This window comes from Convolutriloba macropyga, chromosome 14 (genome assembly GCF_964194025.1).
Source record: "Convolutriloba macropyga chromosome 14, txConMacr16.3, whole genome shotgun sequence".
NCBI lineage: Eukaryota > Metazoa > Xenacoelomorpha > Acoela > Convolutidae > Convolutriloba > Convolutriloba macropyga.
This window is the reverse complement of record NC_134481.1, coordinates 44,690,692-44,709,218: the sequence shown is the minus strand read 5'-3', so window position 1 is coordinate 44,709,218 and position 18,527 is coordinate 44,690,692. Positions and strand designations below refer to the sequence as shown.

General features: G+C 34.1%; 1 protein-coding gene across 2 annotated transcripts in view; it reads left to right on the top strand.

The window, feature by feature from the left end:
* Positions 1 to 18,527, top strand: part of LOC142353605 (uncharacterized) — a 105,847-nt gene that overhangs the window by 18,927 nt on the left and 68,393 nt on the right. For both annotated transcript variants that reach the window (XM_075405891.1, XM_075405892.1), the window contains exons 6-7: positions 9,457 to 9,563; positions 12,990 to 13,172. In XM_075405891.1, coding sequence (XP_075262006.1) covers positions 9,457 to 9,563; positions 12,990 to 13,172 — 290 coding nt within the window. The remainder of the gene's footprint in view (positions 1 to 9,456; positions 9,564 to 12,989; positions 13,173 to 18,527) is intronic.

Genomic DNA, 18,527 nt, shown 5'->3' with positions numbered 1-18,527 from the left:
TCAATGAAAATTCTTTGAATTGTACGTCAGGACTTGTCCTGCTTTGTTTTTTTTTTGATTTTTTGGATCGGGTTTTTAATAGCCGCCCTCATCTTCTCAGCCTTCTTTTTTTTTACTTCTTTTTTACTTCGCTCCTTTTTTTTTACTTCGTCGAATAAAAAATGTTTCGCTTTACCTCATTTTGCCGCCTTTTCAACATTTTGCGTGAAATCTTTTTGACTTCTCTAGGCTAGTTTCTCTCTTCTCTCATTCTGCTAAAAGTGATTTTGAACATAGTTGCTCAGCAAAGCAATTCAAAATGAACAGCCCAATTTTAGATGCCCGCTATTTGAACGTCGTTGCTATAAGTCTTATTTACCATCTCTAATGCTTATTGTTATTGATGGTAACCCCTGTAGCCTCTCTCTAAAACAGAAGTATGTTCAACCACGAAATGCCATCAAAATAAATCGGACTTAAAAAAATGTTTTTGTACAAAAATCTTTTTTTTTCAATATCTTCTGTTATTTGAATCCCAATCATGCTTATTGGAATCAACGGCGGCTATTTTCCGGCAATCTGCCGGGTATGTTTTTAAATGGTTTTCCCAATCCATTCATAGTTAATTCTATGCCTAGTTTTTTGTTTGAACCAAATTTCTTTTTCGCTAGTGATTTTTTGTTCACATGCGGCAATTTCACTTTGATGTTTACTGTTTTTTCGATTTTTTGTATTGGCTTTTTTAAATGGTTTTCCCAATCCATTCATAGTTAATTCTATGCCTAATTTTTTGTTTGAACCAAATTTCTTTTTCGCTAGTGATTTTTTGTTCATATGCGGCAATTTCACTTTGATGTTTACTGTTTTTTCGATTTTTTGTATTGGCTTTTTTAAATGGTTTTCCCAATCCATTCATAGTTAATTCTATGCCTAGTTTTTTGTTTGAACCAAATTTCTTTTTCGCTAGTGATTTTTTGTTCACATGCGGCAATTTCACTTTGATGTTTACTGTTTTTTCGTTTTTTTTTATTGGTTTTTTTAAATGGTTTTCCCAATCCATTCATTGTTAATTCTAGGCCTAGTTTTTTCTTTGAACCAAATTTCTGTTTCGCTAGTGGTTTTTTGTTCACATGCGGCTTTGTGACATTGATTTTCATTTTTTAAAAAGAAATTTTGATCTGATTTTTTAGAAATGGTTTTCCCCTCTTCACTCATAGTCCGTTCTAGGTCTAGTTTTTTGTTTAATCAATGAAATTTCTTTGAATTGTACGTCAGGACGTATCATGCTATGTTTTTTAATTCGCTTTACCTTTTGGTCACGTTTTTTGGTTTACATAAGTCACGATTTTCACGCTTGACTTCTGACTTACTTCACTCACTGTTTCAACTGATTAGATTTTAAATTCTTTCACGTATTGAATTACGTAATGTAGTGAATACGGTCAATGTCAAAAGAATTAAATCAAGAGATCAAATGAAACAGGATAATCATATAAAGCGCGGTCATTAAGTCATAGTGCATTAGGTTATCAAATCTCATTAAAGAGATTGCTAGCTGGCGTCAGTGCTATGCTTATCAGCCTTCAGTTTAGAAGCGGAGTTAACTTTATTATAGAATCTAACCGAATTTACAAACATGAAATAAGAATACTGACGCTTAGAAAAATTCTGTCAATTTCTCTTGCTATTTTTTCTTTTTCTGTTTCACTCTCAATGTGCGTAAAGTGGGTCAACGGTGGCTGTTTTCAGGCAATTTGCCGCCTATGTTGGAGATTTCAATAAACTGTTGGTAATGGAATTTGTTTAATTGCTCTCAAACGAAGTTTTTAGTCTTGCGGTGATCAAGCGATTTTTCATTTCGGTAGACCGATTTTGCATCGGACCCTTTTGGCTCTTCTAAAACGGTATACAGATAACTCCCGGTGAGCATAAAGTTCTTTTGCAGCATTTCGGCTAGCTGGGCTTTAACTAAGCGATCCGCCGAAACTTTTTTGGAGACAGGAATTCTTGGTGTGATGGGCAGGTCTTATAGTTTGATCCCCTCGCCCCCAACTTAAAACCCAACCCCAATTCCCGTACTTCCATTAGGCTAAATCAAGCCTCTAAACTGCAGCTAGTCGTTTGCTAGTTGTTTGTGAGCAATTCGCCCGAAGTTCAAGAAAAATGCTTGAAATGTTTCTTCCTGCGAAAATGTTTTCTTGTTAATAGATGCTCTCAGCCGGCTGTCATAGTGCTACTATTTCAATCCAAGAATTTGGTTGTATTGGGGCTATATCTTTTTTTCAATGACTTTGATCTTCCAAAACGGGACAAATCAGTCAAGTCCCAGCTGTCATTAAGTTTCATTAGAGGCCCCAAGCTGGGTTCAGTAGTCTTTGAATTCCTTAAGAGTGGTGCAGCTGCTGGGAAGCCCTAATTCAAGGTTAAAAGGTTAATTCAGTTTTCGAGCCTAAATTTTTTTTGTTGTCCTTTTTCGAATTTTTTGATGTCTTGAATTAACGTTTGTCGAAGTTGATAAAGGTCTTCTGCAAGATATAATTACTTTTTATGGTCGTTTTATGAGCTATGTGGTTTGGTATTGCAAACATGAACACAAAAAATGATATTTTTTGACAATTTTTTGAGATTTTCCTGCCTCAGGGGCCATAAACTTCCTCTAGGGCTTGATAATAGGTTACTACATAGTTTCAATGGCATTTTATCATTACGAATTTTAGCAATTTTTTAATAAATTTTGCTATTTTCAAGTTTTTGAAAACAATAGTCGTTTGTTCAATTTTTCTTGTCCCAGTGGCCAGGTAACCTCAAAGTTTGATAATAGGCTACCGCTTCGTTTCTAGTTGCAATTGAATGGTTTTGAACACTTTAATGTCGTGAATTGTGGCTTTATTTTAATATAACTTTCTCAAGTTTTTGAATTGTTTGTCAGTTTTTAAGCTTTTTTCCAGCCTCAAAAGCCATAGAGCCTCATCTAGGGTCTGACAATAAGTTATTGGTTAGTTTCTAATGACAATAGAATAGTTGTCAACATTTGAATATCAAAAATTTTAGCCATCTTTTGATAAATTTTGCAATTTTAAGTTTTGAAAATTGTTGTCATTTTCAGGTTTTCCAGGGCCAGGTAACCTGATCTAGGATTTGATAATTGATTACTTAATAGCTTCTAGTAGCAATGGAATGGTTTTCAACATTTTAATATAACAAATTCTTGCATATTTCAATTCTGAAAATTATTTTCATGTTGCTAGTTTATCGATCTTTTTGTGCCAGTAAAAGTATTTACGAGCTTGAAATTGGGTCACTGGATAGCCTCTGAGACAATGACATGGGTCTGAAGAAGTTATTATCACGTATTGTAGCGGCGTTGCACTGCAATGTTCGATGGTTTGTTTTTTGTGTTTTGCTTTGTTTATCAATCTTTGCGGGCTACTGTAACTTTTATAGGTCTTTCAGATGGTTTACTTGACAGATTCCAAAGACAGTTGAACTTTTTAATATTGCTTAGTTAATAAACTTTTTAAAAATTTTTGAATTTTATTGAAAAGTATTTATCTTTCTCGATTTTTTCTACCTTTATTGGCCAATAGACCTCTTCCGAGGCGTGTTCGTGGGTTAATGGGTATATTTAAATAGATGAATTTCGGCCTTCAGAATTACAGCTTCAAGAGCGTAAGAGTTTTAGCAATGGTTATATTTTTGTTTAGTTTGATTATTTTAGTTTCTCAACTTTTGATATTGTTTTTCTTTTTGGCTGGCGTTTCTGAATTGATATGCTGGTCAGGTACAGTAGTTCTATCTTTTTCCATTAATTGGATCCTATTACATGACTTGTCCTTCCTTGTTTTTTTTACTTTGTAGTATCAAAATTGGTTTGGCTTTATATAACTCATTCTACAGCCTTTTCGACATTTTGCACGAAATATTTTGGCTTCTCTCTCTAGACTAGTTTCATTGTTCGCTCCTTCTGCTAAAAGTGTTTTAAAGCAGGATTTGATCAGCAAAGCGATCTAAAAAGAAGGGAGTCATGGAAAACGAAATCCAAAATAGAAAGCAAAGCAATCTAAAATGAAAGGAATCATAAGCGAAATCCAAAATAGAACCGAGTTCTAAGTTGACATCTCTAATGCGTTTTGGCATTGATCCTTCTGTTCATTCAATCCCAATCGGTGTTATGGGAGTCAATGACAGCTATTTTTCGGCAATCTGCCGGTTATCTGTTTTTTCTTACTGCCGTCTGGCTCTCAAAGGCTATTATTCAGCTGCTCGCCTTTTGACAACTCAATCAATTTGAATTTTGTGTGCGTTGTCTTTTTCAAGATCTGTTAACACTTATTTCTACTTTTTCTTGTCAATGGAAAGTGAAATTGTAGTAGTAATTCTAAGGCAGCAAGAGGAGCAAAAAGTGATTAGTTTCATGGAGTGAAATATTATCAAACTTTTTGTGATCGAAAGTGAAAAATTTGTGTTTAAACATGTTTCGTTTGTCGAAAGTGATTTTCTTACGTGCGGCTATTTGCCTTGTTTTTTGCTCTTTTTTCTCATATTTTCTGCTCTATTGCTTTTAAAAAATGATACGTGTGTTCTATTAATGATTAGTTGCTATTGTTTAAACCCTTCAAACGGCAACTTACGGTTTATTAGACTGACGGAAATGTAAATAATTGTTTGGATTCTGATTGCTTATGTAATTTCGTTATTCAATCTCATAATTGCTAGTTGTCGCTTTTGTTTTTTTCTACCACGTTGTTTCATTTTTGACAGGCCTTTAGACCTTCTAGCGAGTCATATTTTAATGTTTTTAATCGATTCTTTATTGAAAGTTTTTGATACGATCTGTTTGACTTGATTGACGTGATTTTTTGATTTGGCAAGTTCTTTTAGTTTTTGTTTTTTGTCATTTAGTGTTCTATTACTAATGACGGGTACATTGATTCTCTAACGAATTATAATGACTTGTTAATTACCGGTCTAATTCATATCTAACAGTTTTCACGACTTGGCACAAAAAATTTCGGTGATTATTTGGATTTAGCCATTTTTGTTGCTGTTTTTGTTTTTCTGCCACTTAGTCTCCTAAATGACAGGTATCATTGGCTCTAATGTTTTATATTGTAAACTGTGCAACTTTTCTGTGTTAGTGTAACAATTTCGACAAATTGGTTTTGAACTATATGAGCGATTTCTTGTATTTTTCTTGAAATTAATTTTGTTGTTTTGTCGCTAGTCTCATTAGCGACTCGTCTGATCTCTAATGAGGCATATTTGAGTCTATTTATGGAAATTAGTTGATTGCCGATTATTTGAATGGCTTCTGTAATTGCAGATTTTTGTTCAGACATCAATGCATGCAATCCTTTGCCAAGTTTACTTGATGTCATTTTCTACTCTACGGCAGTGTTTTGCTTTCTGGTGAAGAATTTCTTCATCGTGATTATTTTTGAATACTTATATTTGAGAAGTTAAGGTAAACTGAAGGCTATATCATTCTAGGTCAGGGCTATTTGAGGACCAGACTTTTGATTGAATTGGTACAGAATAACCCCACATCATTAGGAAATTTAGTTTCATTTTTTTGTTTAAGTATAATTTTAATAGCCGCTCAGCTTTTCAACCGGCTATTATAGCTCGCCTATTTTTTATTACAATCTAAGAATTAGATTGTATTGGTGCTCTGTCTTTTTTGTAAGATGTTTTCACACCTTTTTTCATGACTTTAAGCTTCCAAAACGGGATAAACAGGTAAAGCTCAGAGAGCATCAAGTTTCATTGTTTCATTAGAAGCCATTAGTCGGGTTTAGTAGTAATTCAAGTGCCTAGAGTAGTGAAGCTACTGGGAAGGCCGTAATTCAAAGTTAAAAGTTCATTTATAGGAGTTTTCCTGCCCGAAATGTTGCAATTTTTCGCGCTCTTTTGCCCTTTTCAGAATTTTTTGCTGGACCAGGCTGGAATTGAGGTTTGTGAAAGTTGATAAAGATCTTATGCAGGACGTATTTAATTTATTTGACCATTTTAAGAGCTATAGGTTTTGGTACTCCAAACAAACACGCAAATTTATTCTAATTTTTAGAATGTTTTCAAGTTTTTTTTAAAAATTTTCTTGCTTTTTGAGTTTTTCAACCCTAGGTGCCAAGTAAACTCTTCTAGGTTTTAATAATAAGTTACTCAATAATTTCTGGTGACAATGGAATGGTTTTCAGAATCATTCCATCACGAATTTTAGCAATTTTTTTATAATACTTGCAATTTTTTTTTTTCAAATTTTTTTACCTTTATTGTCGTTTAAGTTTTTCCAGCCCCAGGTGCCAGGAATTATTCTCTAGGGTTTGATAATAGGTTACTGAAAAAGTTTAATTAGCCATGGAATGGTTTTCAACATTTTTTATCACAAATTTTAGCAATTTAAAAAAAAGCTTTCACTTTAAGTTTTTGAAAATTTTTTAGGTTTCTCTATCCCCAAGGGCCAACAAAACTCGTTTAGGGTTTGATAAAAGGTTACTGTATAGTTTCTACTAGTGGCGATGAAATAATTTTCATTTTTTGATAATAGGAATTTTAGCAGTTTTCATATATAACTTGAAATTTTTTCAAGTTTTTTTATAAATGTTTTAAATTTTTGAGTTTTTCCAGGACTAGGAGCCCAGCAACCTCCTTCAGGGTTTGATAATAAGTTACGTCATAGTTGTTAGAGGTAATGGTATGGTTATCAATATTTAAATAACCGGAGTTTTAGCAATTTTTGATAAAATTCAAATTTTCTTTGATTTTCCTGAGAATTATCATGTGTCAAGTTTATGGATCTTTATTAGCAAGTGGATTTTTAAGTCTTGAAATAGAGATTCTGGATAGTCTCTGGATACAATGTAATGGTTCTGAAGTAATTGCTATCTCGAATTTTAGCAACGTTATGTTAAGATTTGCAATTGTTTTTGAATTTTGTTATTTTCCGAGTTTAACTATCTTTACTGGGCAACAAAACATTTCATGCAGATTGTTTGCATTGATGAACTCTAAGAGAGAAAAAAAATGGTTTTGAAGATTTCTAGCGAAATTTAGAAAATTTAAATTTTGCACTTTTCAGTTTTTTAAATTTGTCATATTTCTCGTTTATCTACCTTTAGTGGCAAATAAATCTTTCATGGCTTGTGCGTTAGTTAATAAGTGTAGTGAATTGTATCGTTTTTGGCTTTCAGGGTAAAAGTGTAAGAGTGTTAGCAATGATTGTTTTTTTAGTTTGTTGATTTTTTTAGTTTCCAAACTTTTGAGATTTTGTCTTTTTGGCTGGATTGTTCAATTGATCTCCTGGTCAGGTACATTAGTTCACAGTTTTTCCTTCATGTCAACGGATTATTTTTCATGACTTGTCCTGCTATGTTTTTTAACTACGTCTCACTAAAATTTTATTGCTTAACCTTTGTTCACAGCTTGTTCTACGTTTTCCGTGAAAATTTTGACTTCTCTAGGCTAGTTTCACTCTTCTTTCATTCTGCTAATAGTGTTTTTAGACAGCAGCTGATCAGCAAAACTATTCAAAATGAACAGAGTCAGTATCAAAAAACGAAATGGAATTGGGATAAACCCATAAAGCCTAATTTTGCCCACTCGAACTTTCTTAGTTACCATCTCTAATGCTTATTGGTATTGATACTATCCCCTGTGTCATCTCACTACGAAACAGGAGTATATTGAGCTCCAAATGACATCAAAATAGTTCGCACTTTTTGTTTGTGTACAAAAAGCATTTTTGTTATTTGTCTATTCGCTTCTTTCAATCCCAGTCTTCGTTACGGGAATCAACGTTGGCTATTTTCCGGCAATCTACCGGTTATGTTTTTTTATTTATTTTATTATAGCTGTAAGCTGAGCGGAGCTATATTGCGATGCTCTTGGTTTTTTTCGGTTTCGTCGTCTTACGCTCTTTTTGGTTTTACATTTGTTAACACAGCAAAGCTGAAAAAGTCAAATTTTGTGAATTACTTCTTCCTCTCACTAACGGCGTTTGCGAGCGTGACGTCATTTTTCATTCGCTCTAGTAAAGGTTTTAAGATCATTTGCGTGATTAATAGCCGCCCTCATCTTCTCAGTCGGCTATTATAGCGCTCCTATTTTTTTTTTACTTCGTCGAATAAAAAAATGTTTCGCTTTACCTCATTTTGCCGCTTTTTCAACATTTTGCGTGATATCTTTTTGACTTCTCTAGGCTAGTTTCTCTCTTATCTCATTCTGCTAAAAGTGATTTTGAACATCAGTTGCTCTGCAAAGCAATTCCAAATGAACAGAGTCAGTATAAAAAAATTGAAGTCAGAAATAGAAACGGGATAAAACCATAAAGCCCAATTTTAGATGCCCGCTATTTGAACGTCGTTCCAATAAGTCTTAGTTACCATCTCTAATGCTTATTGGTATTGATAGTAGCCCCTGTAAACTCTCTCTAAGAAACAGAAGTACGTTATTTTCAACTATGAAATGCCATCAAAATAAATCTGTTTAAAAAATGTTTTTTTTTTACAAAAATCTTTTTTTTTCATTATCTTCTATTCTTTCAATCCCAATCATGCTTATGGAAATCAACGGCGGATATTTTCCGGCAATCTGCCGGGTATGTTTAAGAGCTTGATAATACGTGACCTCACTCAAAAAAATGCACCTTAAATCTTAAGTTTTGCACTTTAAATCTTAAGTTTAATTTGATTTTGTTTAAGGTCAAAGTAATTTATAGGTGCAGTAAAGGTACCAAAGAAAATTCGTCTGCGGAATGAATGTTTACAAGCTTTATTCATATATCGCTAAATGTTGTTTACGTAGTTTTTTGAGTGGCGTCGATTTTATTTTTTTCAATTCTATCTCGATCTTTTTTTCTATCTCTATTATACGGTACGCGAGTCTATTCTTTCGCAGCTATTCCGGCAATCTGCCGGCAATGTTTTTTTTGTAGTAAATGTTTAATTTAGCTCGGTTTTAGTGTTTGATTAGTTCTCATTTCATCATTTCCCGTGAGACCAAATGTGTCTTGTACTTAGTTTTGTATTGTTTTCAAATTTGATGATTAAATTAGTTTGTACTTTCATCCACGTTATGTTTCTTATTTTTCACTTTACATGGATCCTGCGAATTTTAGTTTAGCTATGTCTGGAATTGATTTAATGAGTAGAGAAAATAATCTGACAGCGGAAATTGTGGTGAGATTTTTCTATATAATTTATACAAAAAAGGAGGATTTGAGTTGAAGGAATGTAGTTATTAAGGGATTGAAATAGAAGACAAAATGAATGCCAGCTTAGTTTCTGTGAAACGGTGAGGCTCTCATCGCACGTGAAATGTTTGTTACGAGCAAAACTTTTCTGGTCGCCTGTCGGATTTTTAGCCGTAGTTGGCAGCAGATAATGATAAAAAAAATTGAATGAAGGATGATAAATCAACCACATATTTTGTAATGAATGATACTTGATTTATGTAGTTGTGGTTGTTTGGTCATTTTAGAAGATGTATCGCAAAGGAGTCAACAGGAAGGTCAAGAACTGTCGAATGGTGGCAAACGGAGAGGAGAGGCGGCAGATTCGTGGTTCGGTGACGACTCAGACAACCCAGTTAGTGTACATTTGACCACTATTTATTTCACTTAAGTTTGCGGAGATGACGTTTTTCAGATATTCTTCTTGATGTTTTCAATCTTTTCTGCTCATTTGCATTTGTATAGCTAATATAATAAAAATTGTTTTTTTTAAAAGCAACACTGAATTTAAAAATTACTTACTACATTCAACAGAAAAGTTTAGTACATACAAATTTTGTCGCATATTTCAAAGAAAAACGCGTTAAATTTGTATGTTCTGATACTTCAACCCAACAACTATAAGTCTAATTCACTTTCCGCAAATTCAGTCAAGCCGCGTTGAACAAGTAACCTTCCACAAATAAGGGTTCAAGTTAAAAACAGCAGAAGAAAGTTCTAAGTTATTTGCGGAAATTTTTTGTCTTGTTGATTTTAATTTCACTTGGTAGAGCATTCCAATCTAGTATCACTAATGACGAAGTTTGCGTTTTGGTAGAAATAAATATAGGTTCAAAAACAGGTTGGACTCGTGAATATTCCAAGTGATTAATGGACGTCCAGATGACGGTGTAAACGCAGTTCGTAACTTTTATTATCCAAAAGTATTGTAATCTTTTTGTTTGCAAAAAGAGTTTTACGGGGAGGTGCTTTCGCTTAACTCTTGTGCAAACTTGTCCAAGTTTTGTGAATTCAAAAAATCGAAAGTATTATCCAATTTTTATTGCTCTCGATTGAAATTTGAGGCAATTATTGAGGGTCTTTTTATGAAAAATTTTTGCCTGACCGTTTGGATTTTTCGAGTGACTTTTGTCGTTTACTTTTATTTGCTCTTAAATGACTTTTCTAGCGATCAAAGTTTTCAATTGATCACAAGCGAATTTTCTAGAGTCCTGTTGGTCTTTCATTTTTTTACGATTTTTCGTATTAGGGGATTTTTGTCTGACCATTTGAGTTTTGGTCCGTAAAAACAAGATAAACAGGTAAAGCTTGGGGGTGGGGGAGAATTAAGTTGCCGAACAGTTTCTGAGCGCTTTACGCGTCTATGTGTACAAATTACTGGAGCTGCTGAAACAAATCCTTGGTAACAAATTTATTTGTACAAATAATCCTTGGAGCTGCCGTGAGGGGCAATTTTTCGGTTCTGGACCCCAGACTCCTTTGACGCCTTGACTCCAAACCCCCTCTTTATTTGTTCCCAAAATAATCTTACTTTTTCAACCTCTCTGTTAAGTTTAAGCTAGCGTACCTGAACCCCTCTAGATGCTGACGAAGACAACTGCTCCCCAGTCGTTTGAGAGCAATGCGCCCGCCGTTGGCACTTGCTACTTTTTTAAATAGTAACGTGCTGTATAACAATACATGATGTGAAACTGGGGGAATAGAAACACTGGGGGAGGGAAAGCAGAATCGATCCGAAATATTCTCAATTTTTAATTTGCCAATTGTGATTTTGCCACTCATCAATTAATGTCCAAGGGGATGGTGTGCAAATAGCTTTATCTCTGTTGTTGTAGATTTCTATTGAGAATGCTCTTGTTTTTTTTTCAAATCTGAATACCAGTTAAAGTGAAAATTCATGAAATTAGAGGCACAAATGACAAGATTTTGAAACATCGCGTGGCTGTGCAAAACACTTTGCAATAAAAAATAATGTTTTCTAGTCAATCAATTTATCTGCCGCTTCTACCGATTTTTTGATAAAAAACTGACTTGCTTTGTGTGGCAGATATTATGAAATAGAAATTATCCGTAACCACAACATTTTGGCTGCGGTACGCGGAAACATTAATCTGTAAAACGCTGCAAAAGTATTTGGATCTTTTTCGTTCGCCCATCCCCGCGGTTAATAGTGGCTTATTATTTGCATGCCTTAGAACTTGTGCCATTTTTTGCATTATTATTTACTCTTTAATGACACGTACTCTGTAATTGGAGGATGCATAACATACTAGAGGGGGGCACAAGCGGAAAATATCCCAAAATACAGCGCTGATCCAGAGCATGTTTTTTTTTCAAAATGAATTTATGTTAGGACCCTACTGAAAGCATGCAAAGTCTTGCTAGAAACAAATCTGGACGGCAAAATGTTCTAACGCTCCAAAAAGTTAGTTTGAAACAATTTAGAGCAAGTAGAATTGGAAGATTTCACACTTCTAATCAACAGAATAAACAATTTCAGATTCAATTTGTATCCCCCCCAGATATGGAGCACGTTCGATTACAGAGTAAATCAATATAATTTGGTAAAACAGCACGCGGCTTGGGTATGCCAGTAATATGCACCCACTAAGCTGGGGTAGCAAACAAAAAATGAAAGTTTTCTGCAGTATTTTGAGCTGCGTCATGGCTGTAATTAGCAATTAGTAGTCTGTTTGGATTTTCAGAATTTGGTTAAGGTATGTAACCGTTTAGTGGTTTAGTCTGAAGTGAAAATTACCTGATTTTGATGGTACGGGGACTAGGGATGCAAAAATGTTCTTGCTATTTTCACAAATACTGTGTTTTAAAATGTCTCTGGTTTCCATTATCGAGGAAATGAACTGAGTCTTTAAGTTGTTATTGCTTTAGTGAGATCTATTCTGCCCCCCCCCACCCCACCCCAGTGTTTTTTATGACCCCCAGTGACAGATTATAGGTTGTTACATATCACGTTACTATGTAAGAAAATAGAACGTGCGTTTGGGGGTCATAAAAAATTTATGCTAAGCGGGGGGGGGGGGGGGGGGGGGGGGGGTCAAAACAGAATAGATCTCTTTAATGTTTTTCTTTCCTCAATTCTTTAATTGGAATTGTTTCACCTTTCCTTTTAATTTTGCTGATGACTTACTATACACCAGTGCATTTCGTTTATGTCTATTACCCATGGCCACCTAAAGAAGGTTGGGTTTGCATTAACGAAAATAAAAATGATTGACCCAAAAATCTTAAAATAATTGGGTCTTTCCCATATACCCCCCCCCCCAATGAAATTATAGCCTCCATTAGAGTTTTTGTTGGCGGTAATTTTGGGTGAAGTAATGTAGATAACAATTTACAAGCAAATTGTGAGTTCTAATTCAAGCTACCAGTAAATTCTTAAAGTCGTCAGTATAACCTAACTGAATATTCCTCATCTTTTCGACATTTCTGGGGAAATATTTAACAAATTAATGTAAATTTGAAATTTAATCGATCTCGAAAAAAGTCTTCAATTAGAGTTTTGGGGTGAAAATATAAAAGACCAAAGTAGAATAACTAAGAAAAATTATTTGAATTCCACTTCACCAGATATTAAAACAATGTACATGGAAGTGTATTATGTAATAATAGTAATTATTAATAGCAATATTCCAAACAAGCAACAAGAAAACGAATCAACTTCATTCGATCTAAATAACTAAATTAATATGGATGGTTAATGAAACTTCACGTACTGCGTGGTTACTTTCAAGTTCTGCTCTGAGACAAACATATTTTTTAGCCTGAAGAAGATGGAGAAACGGCTCCTGTTCTTCGACCTAGCGATGAGAATCAAAATGCAGATGATTCACCCAGACCCTCGAACAATCAGTTGTCGCCCAGACCCCTCTCAGATGTGGGCTCTTTCGACGATGACTCGTCTCTCTCCCTCAATTTTGGAAACAATCCGAAGAAATCTAAACCGGTGAGTGGTATAGTATGATGTGTCACCGTTCAATTGAAGGGGCTAGTATCCCCCCACGCATCCATTTTTCCCTCCGAGAATCTTTTTTTTTTCAAATGGCTGGAGTCCTGTTGCTGATCAATTTAATTGTAAGCGAATGTTTTTTATAGCTGCGAAGCTGTAAGCTGAGCGAAGCTATATTGCGGTGCTCTTGGTTTTTACAATTCAAAGAATTTGAATTGTATTGGGGTGCTGTCTTTTTTTTAAAGATCTGTTCACATATTTTCATGATTTTTGAAGTCAAATTGGAGTAGTGAATTTGGTCACGCCGAAACAGGAAATGGAGCGAAAAAGCGAGTGGTTTTGCGGCGTGCATTTTTTTGCTCTAATTTTAAAGTAGAGTGAGAAAACGGTGTTTGAACAAAAATTCGGTTTCTCGGTAGTGGTTTTTTGTTCACATGCGGCAATTTCGCTCTGATTTTTACTGTTTTTTTTTTTAATTTTTGGATCGAATTTTTTTCTAAATAGTTTTCCCAATCCAGTCACAGCTCATTCTGGACCTCGTTTTTTGTTAGAATCAAAATTGCATATCTCACTAGTGGTTTTTTGTTCTCCCTAGCAGCATTTTGACATTGATTTTCTGTTTTTTTTTGTTTTTTTCATCTGATTTTTTTAAGGAATCGTTTTCCCAATTCACTCATTGTCCGTTCTAGGTCTAGTTGTTTGTTAAGTCAATGAAAATTCCTTGAATTGTACGTCAGGACTTGTCCTGCTATGTTTTTTGTTCCGTCGTCTGACGCTCTTTTTTCGTTTTACATTTGTTCACACAGCAAAGCTGAAAAAGTCAAATTTTCTGAATGACTTCTTCCTGTCACTGACGGCATTTGCGCGCGTGACGTTATTTCTCACTCGCTTTAGCAAAAGTTTTTAGATTATTTGCGTGATCAGATTTTGATAATACGTGACTTACCTCACTCAATAAAATGACTTTTGCACTTTAAAACTTAAGTTTAATTTGAATTTGTTTAAGGTCAAAGGAACTCATTTGTGCAGTAAAGGTACCTAATAAGAGGCTTCTGAGGAATGAATTTTAACAAGCTTTATTAATTTATCGCTGAATAATGTTTTTACCTAGTTTTTTGAGCGGCGTCGATTTTTTTTCAATTTGGATCTGAATCTGTTTCTATCTCTGTTATATGGCACGCAGGTCTATTCTTTCGGCAATCTGCCGGCTATGTTTTAGTGTCCAGGTGGATTCTTTGGAGTTGTTGGATTTGAGCACAATATAAAATTGTTTTCCCTATTATTATAGCTGCGAAGCTGTAAGCTGAGCGTAGCTATATTGCGGTGCTCTTGGTTTTTTTTTACAATTCAAAGAATTTGAATTGTATTGGGGCGCTGTCTTTTTTTTAAGATCTGTTCACACATTTTCATTATTTTTGAAGTCAAATTGAAGTGATGAGTTTGATCACGCCGAAACAGGAAATGGAGCAAAAAAACGAGTGGTTTTGTGGCGTGAATTTTTTTCGCTCTAATTTTAAAGTAGAGTGAGAAAACGATGTTTGAACAAAATTCGGTTTCTCGGTAGTGGTTTTTTGTTCACATGCGGCAATTTCGCTCCGATTTTTACTGCTTTTTTGATTTTTTGGGTCGAATTTTTTTTCTAAATAGTTTTTCCAATCCAGTCACAGCTCATTCTGGACCTAGTTTTTTGTTAGAATCAAAATTGCATATCTCACTAGTGGTTTTTTGTTCTCCCTAGCAGCATTTTGACATAGATTTTCTGTTTTTTTTTGTTTTTTTCATCTGATTTTTTTAAGGAATCGTTTTCCCAATTCACTCATTGTCCGTTCTAGGTCTAGTTGTTTGTTAAGTCAATGAAAATTCTTTGAGTTGTACGTCAGGACTTGTCCTGCTATGTTTTTTTGTTTCGTCTGACGCTCTTTTTTCGTTTTACATTTGTTCACACAGCAAAGCTGAAAAAGTCAAATTTTCTGAATGACTTCTTCCTGTCACTGACGGCATTTGCGCGCGTGACGTTATTTCTCACTCGCTTTAGCAAAAGTTTTTAGATTATTTGCGTGATTAGATTTTGATAATACGTGACTTACCTCACTCAATAAAATGACTTTTGCACTTTAAAACTTAAGTTTAATTTGAATTTGTTTAAGGTCAAAGGAACTCATTTGTGCAGTAAAGGTACCTAATAAGAGGCTTCTGTGGAATGAATTTTAACAAGCTTTACTAATCTATCGTTGAATGTTTTTTAACCTAGTTTTTTGAGCGGCGTCGATTTTTTTTTCAATTTAGATCTGTATGTTTCTATCTCTATTATATGGCACGCAGGTCTATTCTTTCGCAGCTATTCCGGCAATCTGCCGGCTATGTTTTTGTTAATAACCGCCCTCATCTTCTCAGCCGGCTATTATAGTGCTCCTATTTTTACAATTCAAAGAATTTGAATTGTATTGGGGCGCTGTCTTTACGACTCGAAGAGTATTGGAGAAGTCCTTTTTGAATCAATTTTATTGGAGTGATTTTTGAAGCGGGAAATGAAGTGCGTGAAAAAATTCGGGGAGAAATAATGGCGCTGAACAAAAGTGAAGAGGGAAGCGAAAAGAGAGGGGTTTTTGTTCATACCGCTGTTTTTGAGAGAGCGAGAAATTGATGTGCGAAAATATTTTCTAAGCGAGCAAAATTTTTTTTTGTTCACGTGCGGCATATAAAAGCAGTTTTTTATTTATCTTGGTTAAGAGCTTTGGTTATGATTTTGTTTTAATTTTAGGCTGGTTTCGGTAGTGATTTGAAGGTTTCTTGAAATTAATATGAATTTTATGATGTCGTTTTTGGGACGATTATTTTGTTTCACTGGCTCAAATGGGTTTTGAAGAAACCCCTTCTACTTGAGCAATTTTATGATAACCGTTGGTTACAGTTTTCTGGGTAAGAATCTTTTTTTGTTGAGAAATATAACAAAAAAATGGCGAAATTTGGAAATTTTTTCTTAATTTTTTGCAGTTTTTCGTTTTCTGTTTTTAGCTAAGTTTCTTTGCTTATTATGACTTGCCTATTGTTTTGCGATCATCTGGTTACCCGATTGGCTGAAGGGAATTTTTCTTTCGATTTATATGTTTTTGAAATATTAAAAAAATTAGTAACTTTTTCCAGTTTTTCAGTGAAAGTTGTTTTTAAGAGCTTTTTTTCATAATTTTAGCCTAAAGTATTTTTTTTCAAAATTCAAATAAGTGGTTTTTGTAAGTACTAGTTGTTTTGATGAAGTTATTTTTTTTGGCAGAGATTTTTTATCATATTTTAAGATTTGATTTTATTGTTTTTACTTTTTTGTTTCAAGATAATCATTAATTAGTGAAGTCACGTTTTGTTTGATGATTAGTTGGATGGCGTTTAAATGGCTTTTCACTTCGAGTCGTTTCCGGAATTCTGCCGGCTATGTTTTTTTTAAGATCTGTTCACACATTTATGATTTTTGAAGTCAAATGGGAGTAGTGATTTTGGTCACGCCGAAACAGGAAGTGGAGCGAAAAAGCGAGTGGTTTTGCGGCGTGAAATTTTTTTGCTCTAATTTTAAAGTAGAGTGAGAAAACGGTGTTTGAACAAAAATTCGGTTTCTCGGTAGTGGTTTTTTGTTTACATGCGGCAATTTCACTCAAATTTTAAGTTTTTTCGGTTTTTTGGATCGTTTTTTCTAACTGGTTTTCCCAATCCGTTCATAGTCCGTTCTTGGTCTAATTTCTGTTTAGTCAATAAAAATTTTTTGAATTGTACGTCAGGACTTGTCCTGCTATGGTTTTTTACTTCGTCGAACTTTTTTTGCTTCATTTTGCCGCTTTTTTAGCATTTTTCAGCACTTCTCGGCTAGTTTCTCTCTTCTCTCATTCTGCTGAAAACAAATTTGAACATCAGTTGCTCAGCAAAGCAATTCAAAATGAACAGAGTCAGAATAAGAAAATGAAGTCAGAAGTAGAAACGGGATAAACCCATAAAGCCCAATTTAAGATGCCCGCTATTTGAATTTCGTTTCTATAAGTCTTAGTTACCATTTCTTATGCTTATTGGTATTGATAGTAGCCCCTGTAGCCTCCCTCTAAGAAACAGAAGTATGTTCAACTACAAAATGCCATCAAAATAAATCGGGCTTGAAAATATTTTTGTACAAAATTTTATTTTCGATATCTTCTATTCTTTCAATCCCAATCATGCTTATTGGAATCAACGGTGGCTATTTTCCGGCAATCTGCCGGGTATGTTTTCTATTGGTTGCATAACCTAAAGAATTTGAACTATGTTGGTGCGCTATCTTTTAAATTATATTTAAAATAACCACTGTGGGAAAAGTAAAAAGAAACCTTACTCCAAAATGCTTATTAATTGCTCTCAAACAAAGTTTGTAGCAATTATATTAGTCGTGTTGGTCTTTTTCATGGGATTTTTTGCTTTACCGATTTTTCGTCCTACCCATTTGACTTTTTGTCCTTAAAAATGGGATAAACAGGTAGCGCCCAGCGGGCATTAAGTTTAACTAGAGGTTTCAGCCGCTTTTAGCAGTCTTTCAAGTGCTTAGTGTGATGAAGCTACTGGGAAGGCCTTAGTTTAAGGTTAAAAAGTCATTTTTAGGAGTTTTACAAGACATAAGTACTTTTTATGACCATTTTTAGACGTATTGGTTTTGGTAATCCAAAAAAAAAATAACGCAAATTTATACTAATGTTTACAATTTTTTGAGGCTGCATAGTTTCTAGCGGTGATGCTGCATAGTTTCTAGTGGTGATGAAATCGTTTTCAACATTTTAACATCACGAGTTTAAGTATTTTTTGACAAAACTTGCAATTCTCATTTTTTGAGTCTTTTTTTCAAGTTTTTCAAGAGCCAGGGGTCTGAAAACCTCATTAAAGGTTTATAATAAGCTACTGAAAATTTTTTTAAACATTGAATTGTTTTCAACTTGAATTGTTTTCAACCTTCTAATATTACACATTTAAGCAATTTTTCTAAATAAAACTTGCAATTTTTCAAGTTTTTCAATTTTTTTTTTCGTTTTTTTTTTAGGTTTTTCAAGAGCGAAGGAACCTCCTCTAGGGTTTGATTAAAGTTTACTGCATAAATTCTAGACGTAATGGAGTCTTTTTCAAGTTTTCAATATCACAATTTTAAGATTTTTTAAAATGTTTGCTATTTTTTCAATTTTTTTAAAATATTGGCACCAGGGGCCCAGGGACAACTTCCTCCAGTGTTTGATAATAAGCTGCTGCATAGTTCCTAGGGTTACTGGAATGGTTATCAATAACCCGAGTTTTGTGCAATTTTTTGATAAAATTTATTTTCAAATTTTTGGAAAATTATTATGTTCAAAGTCT